This window comes from Drosophila sulfurigaster, chromosome 2L (genome assembly GCF_023558435.1).
Source record: "Drosophila sulfurigaster albostrigata strain 15112-1811.04 chromosome 2L, ASM2355843v2, whole genome shotgun sequence".
Taxonomy (NCBI): Eukaryota; Metazoa; Arthropoda; class Insecta; order Diptera; family Drosophilidae; genus Drosophila; species Drosophila sulfurigaster.
Window position 1 is genome coordinate 24,424,101 of NC_084881.1, and position 11,748 is coordinate 24,435,848.

Consider the following 11,748-nt stretch of genomic DNA (forward strand, 5'->3'; position numbering starts at 1 on the left):
CAGAAGCTCTGCAATAACTGAAGTCACTTTAGCGCTTTATTCTTAAGTGTCTGTCGCAACTCTCCAATTTTGTAGACTTTTGCAAGAAGTCTCCAAGAAGCAAATGAAGTTCCAATAGTTAATGAACTTCTTTTTTATTACGTAAAGTAAGCCTACAATTTTGTATAGTTTTGCAAAACTAAAGTCTACAAAATGCACAGACTTCTTAAGCCATTTGGCAATGACAATTAGCCACATTTATAGCTGCTAATAAGTGCAGCAAATCGAAAACTATACCGCATTTGCTGCTTTTAAATGAGCAACGATCATAACTTACAGCATGACAACATATTTTACAATTACGAAACAATTCCGCCCACTGCTAAATAGAGAAACCCGGCAGCAACAGCAACAACGACAGCAGCAACTCTTCAGGCCACACGCTGAACACAATAGAATCGGAGCCGAGGCAGAGCCGAACCCTCAGACTGAGGCTGAGGCTGAAACTAAGGCGCAGACGTCAGCGAAGCGCATGCCAAACTCACAGATACAAATGTATCTCAAGCTGCGAGAACGAAACCAGATCAAAGCCCATAGCAATAATTATGAAGCCACCGCCGTCGCTGTTGTCGTCAAATGCTCTGAGCTCTGTTCGTGCCTTAATAAACTCTGCAAGCGGCTGCTGCATATTGCAAATTTCAATAATAATCGAGACACAACAGCAACAGCAAGAGCAAGAGCGAGAGCAACTATTAAATATACTTCTACATGTATTTGCAGTTAAAATAGCGAAGTTTGCTTTGATGACGTTACTCGCGTATTATTGATTTAAACATCAAGATAAATTGCATTGAAGTCTGCCTTAGACCAATACCAATACCAATACCAAAGAGTCAGCGATCGCATTAGAAGGCGTACAATAAGCAACAACAACAACAACAAGCAATCTTTGGACAGCAACACAGTAACGACTTTTTGGCCGACTGCCGTTGTTGTAATTGTAGATAATTGTTGTTGTTTTTGCTTTGGCGTTGCAGCTGCTCCAAAACAAATTTCCAAGCCCCACCAGGCACATTTGAGGCTGGCGCACGATCCCGATCCCGATCCCCAACCCAACCGAAAAGAAGTTACAAGCAGCACAACCAGCAATTGTAACATCAACATGAGATGTGCCCATGCCCAAACAGACCCTGACTAGCAGCGCAGCAAACGTCGAAGCCCGTGCCTGGGTCTGGGTCCGGGTCTGGGTCTGTGTCTGGGGATCGGAATCGGAATCGGGCATTTTGGGGCATTTTTAAGGCGCTACTCTTTGACTTGTCGCTCGCTCCAAAACGTCGAATGCGTCTAATTTTTTGACTTTGCTTTTGGGGTTCTCTTCAACACAGCGCAGCGCAGACGCCGAATGTCGTGCCACGGCTTCAGCTTTAGCTTCAACTCTGTATCTGTAACCCAGTCTCAACGGTCTCAAAACAGTCTCCAGAGCCGTCGTCGTTGTCGTTTAAATCGTACCACCACAGGCGACATAAAAATAATGAAGTGTGCGGGTGTGGTCGATTCGCTTTTAGCTGGCCCCGTCTGACAGTCAGCTCGGAATTGTGTGCCATGCTAAGGAGAAGAAGGAGGAGGAGAAGGAGATGGGGCAGGGGATAGACTGTGGTCTGGTCGGGTCTGTTTTGTGGCCCAAGCTGAGAGCTGGCGATCTGTTTCTGTTGCTGTTGCTGTTGTTGTTGAGACTCTTGCCAAAGAGACGTCGAAGTCAACGAGACGTTTTCCAGATTGCTGAATCGTGTTTAGCCCAGCGGTGTGCTTGCCATCCAACCCAATGAACATTTACGCTACTCTCTAGAATGCGACTAATGTGACTATATAAATGTAGAAAACTTTATTATCTTCAGTTTAAAATATGATACGTAATTTATGAAAATCCACATTTTGGTTAAGTTGTAAATTTAAAACATTGATGTGATTTTTAAAATCTCAGATGCTGAATTTTTACAGTTTTGCTTATATCAAGAATGTTTCTCTTAATCTTATGCATACCATTTGTGGCTTTATTTATATTAAATTAAAGTGAAAACAACGCCAATCCGTTCTTTTCGCCTTTAAACTGTTTCATTAAATCTGATTTAATTTTGGTTTTGCAACAGAAAGAAATTATACTTTTATATTTATCTATTCATATTTTAACACTCAGGTTTTTTATATACTATAACAACCTTATATGTATTACAAGTGAGAAAACTACAGGCGAGTGTGCTCGACTGTGAAATACCTGCAACCCATTGTGAATAAAATCAAACAGCACAGTATTTATTTTAAAATTTAACAAATCAATATATCAAATGTTATATTTGGTATATTGATATAGTGGCACATTCAAAATATACCACAGAGTGCCAAATATACCAGACTATATCTCTAAGACTTATAGTTCATATGTACAAATTTAATTTAGTGTCGTTTTCTTGCTTAATTTTATTGATATGACTTCTTAAATTTGATTTACAGTCCTTTAATGCAATTATTTAATATCAACAATTGAATTAAACACGTTGCCATATCATTGTATTATTTGTCACGATATAAAGTCTAATAAATTTGTACATATTTCTATTCATATTCGAAATATGTTCGCTGTGTTATGCACTAGACGTAACACACGCCCAACGACTGCAAAAATCTAACGGTATCCAAGGTTGTGCTACGCTTAAAATGTAATTGTTCGACTTAAAGAGAATAACAGCAACAATAACAACAACAACGACGTCGACAATAAGAACAACTGTAACGACAAGTTTGGCTCAGCGCCCAAGTCTCTAATCAAATGCGAGTGGAATACCAGTCGAAAGGCAGTTAGGCAGTTAGGCAGGCAGGCAGGCAGGCAAGCGAGCTACCCACCTATAAAAGCCATGTGCATACGCTGCAACAACAACAGCAACAGCTTCAGCTGAGAGTTTGGCTAGAAGCAGAGACAGAGGCAGAGGCTGAGGTTGCTGTGGCTATGATATTGGCTTGGGTTGTGCTCCACACTGTGGCCAAAGACAAGCGCCGCACTCGCGTTTTTTGTTTTTTTTGCGCCTTGACTGAGTGACTGACTTGAGATCTATGCGGGAAATTTTCACTTGAATATTCGACACACTTACGGCAGGAGAGGGACATGGGGAGAGAGAGGGCAGGCGACGCCGGCTCACAGCTGGATGCTTTTGGCGCAGGACTGTCGCGCTTTAGTCTGGCCGGGTCGATTCGCAACTCTGCAACTCTGACTCTGACTCTACGACTGCGGTGTTGGCCTGGTCGGGTCTGACTTGGTCTGGCTGTCGTTTCAGCTTCAGTTTCAGTTTCAGGGAGGGGCGACGACGACGATGTTGCGACTTTGCAATTCTGGAGGCTATGCATCATCATCAACAACAACAGAGCATGGCGAGCATGTTGCAATATTGCCAGAGCGCTCTGCATGCATAAAATATGTATTATGCAACAGACGCAGACAGAGACAGAGACCAAGAAAGAGACAGAGAGAGAGAGACAGACACTGACGACACTTGGCAATCTCTCTCACTCCATTGCATTGTTGGTTATTAGTGCCTGCTTGTTGACAGCATTTAGGTCTAATTGAATTGCCATGGCCTGCTAAAACGACAACAAAAAAAAAATGTTACGACCTAATCCTGTTGACATCCAGTCTTGGCAAGAACATTTTGTTGTTGCTTACTTTTTGCTCCCATTTTGAACAAAGCACATAAATCTCCAGCTGCACACAGCATGAGTTATGGCGGGGGCACACAACACAACACAGCACACAAACGGTGTGGCAGGCAAGACACAAACCAGTGTTGCGAAATGCAGCAAGTAGCGCCATCAAAAGAGCTGCAAACTTCGACTAAAATAGCAAAAATTAAAATGACTAGTGCTATGGCACGATCAAGACCAACTTGCAGCAGCGATTGCTCTGTCGTTGCTGCTGTGGCTGCTGCTGTTGCAGTTGCAGTTGGCAGTTGGCTGTTGCCGTTAACCATAACAATGGAACGTTTGGGGAGTTGCAATCTGGGGGCCTTCACAGTAGTCAGCATTGGGGCGTCTGCAGTTCAACGTTCAAGTGGCATAGTACGCCCTAGAAAAATGAATTGATTCGATTGTCTCGATGCGGCTGCCGCTGCCGCTGCTGTGGCTCAGTAGGCCAAAGCTTCAGCTTCAGCTCATTGTTTGTTGCGACCATTTTATCTGCCAACTTTGGCCAACAAAAATCACAGTCATTCAACCCCTCCAACAACAGCAACTGCAACTGCAACTGATGATACAATCGCGATTTTGACTTTGAAAAAGTCAGGCAGAGTTTGAAGTTGGAATCGTTTGCTTGGATCGTCAGTGATCCATTGTTCAATATTGTTGTTGTGTTGCACTCTCTGGCTGATTGTTATTGTTTATGGCAGAGTTATTGCAAATGCACTCGAAACAAATTTTCGTGGTTATAGCTACATTTTTAATCAAGCAAAACTCTCAACAGCAGCCGCAGCAGAAGCAACTCGAGAACAGTTGTTGTTTAACAGCAAAAGAAATCATCATACTTGGCCTTCAGCTGCTGCTGATATCGACCAAGGCGTGGCTTCTCCCCGCCCTCCAGTTGAAGCCAGTACAGCATCTGCTGCAGATCATCCCGAGTGCCCTCCAGTTCACCACTGACAGCCTGTCCACTGTGCGTATACATCATATAGCCACATACGTTCACTTCCTTCGCCTTTTGGGCAGCCCGTGGCAGCAAGTTATTGTCGTCTGCCACTTGCAACACGTAGGACAAGCGGTAAATCGCAATCGGTGTGCTTATCTCGTAGTTTTTATTCGACATATTTGTAGTGTGTTCTTATGATGATTTCCTTGAAAGTGAATGGAGCAATAATCTAACCAAATGGTTAGACTACTAGACTGGAATTTATGCTTGAGCTAAAATGCAAATGAAACTGTTTAAAAGTACAATTCATAAAATTCATATTTAGTTATTAATTCTAATTTTGTAAGTACAAATATTTGATTTCGAAATGCATAGCAAAAATTAGTTAATATAATTTATTTTCAGAAATTTAATTTTACGTTTAAAACAATTTAATTATAGTTAATTTAAGGTAAAGTATTTTTTTTCCTGGAATGCTTCAATATTTTTAATCGTTTAATGTTAGCTCTCTGCATATAAATAAAAATATTGATATCGAATTTTGTAGCAAAAGTTAGAAAATCTAAAACTAATTTTTAGGAATTACATTTGGAAAAATCTCATTTAAGTCAAGTATTATTAATAATGGTTAAATGTGTTTTAATAGTTTAATGTCTGTCTGTAGGTAAATAAAAATATCGACATCGAATTTGATAGCCAAAATTAATTTTCTACAATTTAAGTATTTGGTATTAAGTATTTTTTTAAATATGCGTAAACATTCGTAATAATAATTTAATATTAAATTAAAAATTAAATTATTTTTGTTATTTTTTATTATTTTTGTTGCTTTTCTTTCAAATTTTAAAGTTGTTTTTAATAGTAGCGTTTTCCTAATTTTAATGTCTGATAAATTATGTTTATTATTGAATTCTTTTGTAGTCTTGGTTGGCTATGATTGTTAGAAAATTATGAAAATGTTTCAATTGAAATATTTTTCATTTCATAACCAACGAAACATTTTGCTGAATAATACGTCAACAGTATTCAGAAAAAAAACCTTTTAACTTGAATAAATCTTTGAAGACTTTATACAATGGGTTGTCCAACTCCAAGGAATTCCTTTCGACATTTGAACGAGTCGCGTTCATCAGAAGAAGCAAATCTCTCAAAGCACGGACTTGAAAGGAAAGAAGCATGTTTGAACATTCCCAAAGACATTGTTGATGCCGAAAATCCATCAACAGAGTATCCTATATTATTGTGCAACTGCGAAAAGTGTTTGTCGCGCAGAAAGCTCGTTATTAACTCGAAAACCGTCTTTAAGATTGAATTTAATTTGAAAAATATTGAGAACGATTATTTATACGAAATTCTGCAAGATTATTGTCGAAGTAAATCGATTGATGGCTATATAACAATTGGCGAAAAAGGAGATGCTGCTCATGGCATTATGGAGGGAAACACTTGGCAGTTAAATGAGGTAATGGATTGGATCAAGCAGCAAGATAAATATATAGAAAAACCCATTGAAGACAATGTTCACTTTTCGTTGATAATGATTGCAACAAATCCAACGAAATTGCGATTTGCTGAGGTGCAAAAAGAGCAAGAATAAAACGCAGCAATGACTTGGTTTTTTTTGCAGTGTAAAGAGAGCCAAAAAGGCAGAGCTCGTGCTGCCAACAACGTGTACCATTGTTCAACACTATTTGGGGCTCAATCTCTTAATTAAATATGCGACTAACTAACTAACAGTCCAACTTGGGCTTTGAACTACAAAGCAACAACAACAACAATAACAAGATACCAAAGATCGTCGTTTAGTGTCGAAATTGTGCAAGTTTTTGATTTTCATGCCGTTGTTGTTGTTGTTGTTGCTGCTGCTGTGTTTTATACTTTATTGTTATTGTTACGGCTGCTGTTGTTGTCGTTTGCTGGTAATCACAGCTCGCGAACAAGAAATTAAATCAGCCAAGGTTATCGCATTAATAAGCCCCCTGGTTTGCTTTGGTTTGGTTTACTTTGGAGCTCCGCAGCTGCCTCCGACTTCGACGTCGACTCCGACTCTGGCTTTTTGGCGTCTAGTCAATTATTAAATTTGCAATTTCCGTAGCTGAACTTTTGGGTCAGTAGACTGATTTAAATCAAAGCAATAATAATTGTGCAGAAAAAAAAAGACTTGGAGAACCGCAAATACCAAAAACGAAAAAACGAACAAAAAATAAAGCGTAGACGATAAAAATTGACAAATGTTTGGTGGGTTGCACCACCAACACCACCCAAGCAAAAGCCCCACCTGGCACAACGGATGTGGCACAAAGTTTAAAGTGCCCTGGGTGAGGCCTCCTCGTCTCCAGCTTTGGCTTCACTTCAACATACACACACACACACACACACTCTTTACAACTAAGTGGCTTTCCATGACATTTTATTGACACTTTTTTGTTGGCTCTCCAGACCTGTTTTTTTATTTTTGGTTTTAGTTTCTCACTCGACTTAACACTTTTTTGACGAAGATGTCTATGCCAGAAATGACGTGTCATCAATGGAGCTTAGGCACCCACATAAAGATGTACACACACACACACACACACAGACACACAGAGTACTTGAACTACACACAAATCCAAATCCACTTGATAAGGCTGTTTGCTATTTTTTTGTAGTGGGCTTTTCTTGTGCGCTCGGAAATTGAACTCGTCTCGTCTTAAGCCTGACATTTGAGCTCACATCGAGCATCCAGCAAACGACGAGAGAGCATCCATTGATGTGTAGGCGTCCCACAACAAAAATAATAATTAAAAATCATTTCAAATGCGGAAATGTTGCCAGAGCTTAATGCCAACGATGTTCGACAAAAATAAATATATCAGATTACGCGTACTTGTTTTGGTTACTTCACTCACAAATCAGACAACAAAAAAGAAAACAAATAGAAATCATTTTCAATCGAGTAGGCAGATGAAACAACCTGATGAACTTACAGAGATTGAGATAAACTCATTGTAAAAGTTCCAACTATAGTAAATGGTACTTTCTTAACTGAGAGACTTTCCAAAATTTATAAAATACAATAATGGAGATTGGAACTAACTAGTTAATACAAAAAGAATCTATATACAATCCCCGAAAAGAGATTTTTATATATAGAACAAAGTTCTACAATAATTCATAAAAAGTAAGAAAACTACAGTCATTTCAATTAAATTACAAATTTACTAAAAATATACCACAAAAATACAAAAATATACCAAGTGTTATATTTGGTATATAAATTTAATACTACCATATTCCACAACTATACTTAAAATATACCACAAAAATATACCACAAAAATACAAAAATATACCACTATTTATATTTGGTATATAAAACTAATACTACCATATTCTACAACTATACTTAAAATATACCACAAAAATACAAAAATATACCAATATTTATATTTGGTATATAAAATTAATACTACCATATTCTTGAACTATACTTAAAATATGCCGAAATAATACCAAAATATACTAAAGGATATATTTGGTATATCGATGTAGTACTTACTACATTATAAATATACCATAGAAAAATATACCAGATTGATAGCCAAAGCAGCTAAGACTCGAATTTGCAATACAAAAGTATTTCTTAACTAACTTCTACAATTTTTGTCAAATTTAGAATTCAAAGTCTAAACAACAATTCTGAAACAATACTAGATTCGATAATTCTCGCCATAAGATTTGTTTTTAACTCGAATAGGAAGAGGAAACATTCTCAATCCAGAATAAGTTCTAAACACTTAAAATATATTTTATTTAAATGACTAAAATACTAATGCTAAGAGCATTACATCAATCATCAGCAATGTCGCCAATGACTGTTGGCTCAACCCACTTGAAGTCAGAGTAATGACTAAAGCCATTGGTTCGTACCACATTATTAAGTAGCAGTTAATAGATTGTTTTCTGCACTTAATCACAATCAATTAGAATAGAATTGCACATGCTTATGTCAGAGATGTTATTGCTATTGGCAAAGACGCGATTTACTGACTGACTGACTGAGCTACTGAGTGAGTGACCTCTATGACAAATCCATCATAGACAAGTGTTGGAACACGCCCCGGATCGGATATATATGGTTGAGTACTATCGCTAGCTCAAGGAAATTGTGTGACCAACATTTAGAATTCCGTTTACGCCATTTGCAGGCAGCTAAATGCAATAATTAAATCGCCTCTGTACTTGAGGTTAATAACAGCTGCCGTCACAGAAGCCTTCTTTTTTTTTTTTGAACCAACTAATATTTAATAATCCCCTAGCGGAATATTGAAAAAAAAGCACACCAACTATTTTCAGACGCCATGCCCCCGAGGCATTAACAAAGGCAACACTGTTGCAGTTGCAGGCAAACTCACACACAGACACAGACACATAACATATAGTATATATAGATGCCGAATCAGAGGCAGCGTTGGGCAGCTCCTCTAAACGTTGGAGAGAAGGTCAGACCCCGCACGTTTCATGGCTCGTAGCGCACCTATCGTATAATTAGAAACGAACGACGACAACACGATAGTTAAAGATGTGTGTGTGTGTGTGTGTATGTCTCTCTGTGTGTGTGTTCGTCAGAGCGTTGTGCTACGCAGTCGTCGCGACGGCCGCTAAATGAGCCAATTGTAGAATGTTTAGCGCTCCACATAAGAGAGCGAGAGATGCAGATACAGATAGAGATACAAACATAGCTACAGGGGCAACGGGTGTACTTAGTGTACATGCTGTAATAAACAATAAAGCTCACCAGTAAAACAATAACAATACTCGTAACTTAAGCTTCACCATTAAAGAATCTGCGCGGCAACGAATTTTAAATACCCTGATACAAATGATCTTAAATAAAAAAAAATAAATCAATGATGTTATTTGAATTTAAATTTTCCATTGGTATTAGTTCACCCACTTTTTTAATAAACTTAATTTGTTTCAATAAATTTTTTAAGTTTTATATTTTTTAAGTTACCAAAGAAAAATATTTATGTTTAATTATTTTTAACACAAAAATTTTGTTTTTGAGCTACTATAAGTCCATTTTTGTTACAAACTTCTTGAGATAAAATATTTTATAATTTCATAATAATATAGTTTCTGATAAATGTTTAGTCAAAAACATCAACTTTCATTTCTGGATTTAAGTTTAGTATTTCATTCAATATAATTTATAATAATATAGTTAGTTATTGATAAATATTGAGTCAAATATTTTATTTGAGGTTTTAATTCCATTTAATAAATATATATATAAAATAAATGAAATTATATTCCAATATTCCAATATTCCAATATTATTCCGTCATATACAATTTTTTTTTGCTAAAATGTATATTATGTTGACAATGATATTCACATAAGGAATTTCTTGATGTAAATAGTTAGCTTAAGAATTATAAATTTATTTCATTTATCTTTTGCTTTACTTATGTATAAAGAATATTTTTTTTATTCATATACCAATATAGCCTGTAGTGTGAGAGTATTCCAGAACAGCATAAATGGCATATTACGCCACGCTTCGATTATTCATAATAAAAAAAAATACTCTGCTACATGTAAGTATGTACATATATAGTACTATATAGCTTGGGGGCCAGACTTTGAGCGATTGTAACTAAGATGACAACGTCGCAATGCTTGGCATATGATGATGCTAGATACAGTGGGCACTTAACAGTGGTGAGCAGTGGGCATATCGCACTCGCACACACATTCGCACTCTCGCACTCTCGCCCTCTCATTCGGCAGAAATATTTGAAACAGCGACCCCAACTAAAACTCTTTCACTCCCTCTGCCCTCCGTCACACACTATGCATGCTCTCTCTCGCTCTTGCTCTCGCTGTCGGTGTATGTCTTCCCCTCGGCTGTCCCACAGACAAAAACGAAAGACAGACAGACAGAGCCGAGAGACACTGTCAGAGCCGAGTGGCTCGGTTCTCTCGAACTGCGAGCTTTGCCGGCCCCATGCAAAGTAATCGAAGCGCGCGTCGCTGATACGTCGACAACATCGCGTAAGTTAGCTATGTATGTATGTATGTATGTATGTATGCAGTATGTGTGAGTGTGTTTGTATGTATATCGCATACTTGTACATATGCTCACTTTCGATGTATTTCATTTTTTCTTTCGTTTTCATTCGCTGTGCGATTTGAAAACGTTTAAATAACAAGCACCAACAACATCAACAACGACAACAACAACTACAACAACAACTGCTGGCGGGCGGGTCTTCTGCGCGCACACACAAAACCCAACAAAAACTTTACGAGCTTTTTATTATGTATTTTGTTGCTGTCTTTTTTTTTCAGCTTCTCTTTTTTATATTTTTATTTTTTTGAGCCAATTATGTGCAGCAGCTGCCGTTGAGCGGAGGGGTGAGGTGTTAAGGCTCCTAAACGTTGTCATAGTTGTTGTTGTTGTTGTTGTTATTGTTGCCGGCCATTGCTAATGTCGAGTTGTTGTTGTTGCTAGTTTTGTTGTGCATAAATTTATCGAAATTGTTTATTTGCATGTTGTTGTTTCTGTTGTTGTTGCTGCGGCTCGTTTAGTAAAAGGCTTCAGACATAAACTAAACGATTTTGAAGCTGTTCAACTTGCTGCTGCTGTTGTTGTTATTGTTTGTTAGTTAGTTTGTATAGCTAATTATATTGAACATATCAATTATGCATACTACACATTGTACATAATACTATAAGTATTTGAATGGGATTTGCAAGTCGCGTTTTTATGCTAATTTCTATGTTTTTTTTTTTCAGTTTTGTTTTTTAGTTTTTATTCACTTCATTCGCCACTCGTTACTCGTAGTTTAACAATCCCATATTTAAGCGATTTTTTATTGCATTCAGGAAATTTTTATCATTCGCATATCTCCACACATGATTTATATTGACATGACCTCGATCTTGAATCGTCTGAATATACATATACATATATACTATATAGTATTGTCTGTTGTACACACAATGAATGTCTATAGCGTGATTCGAAAGGATGGCGTGAAAATTGGCAACTCACTTTAACCACTGAGCTGTCATTAAATAGATCATTATTGTCAGTTCAATGGGATGTCTGACAAT

The 11,748-nt window shown here is 37.5% G+C and overlaps 1 protein-coding gene across 1 annotated transcript; it reads right to left on the minus strand.

Annotated features, from left to right (window-relative positions):
• Window positions 1-4,436: 4,436 nt before the first annotated feature.
• On the minus strand, window positions 4,437-4,930 carry LOC133842529 (uncharacterized). The gene has a single exon (XM_062275662.1). It carries the CDS (start codon window positions 4,820-4,822, stop codon window positions 4,520-4,522), a length of 303 nt encoding a protein of 100 aa, XP_062131646.1. The 5' UTR covers window positions 4,823-4,930; the 3' UTR covers window positions 4,437-4,519.
• Between the last annotated feature and the right edge of the window lie 6,818 nt (window positions 4,931-11,748).

What these genes read in the sequence shown, in the direction of transcription:
- LOC133842529 (XM_062275662.1), bottom strand. Translation starts at nt 4,822, where the DNA reads ATGTCGAATAAAAACTACGAGATAAGCACACCGATTGCGATTTACCGC.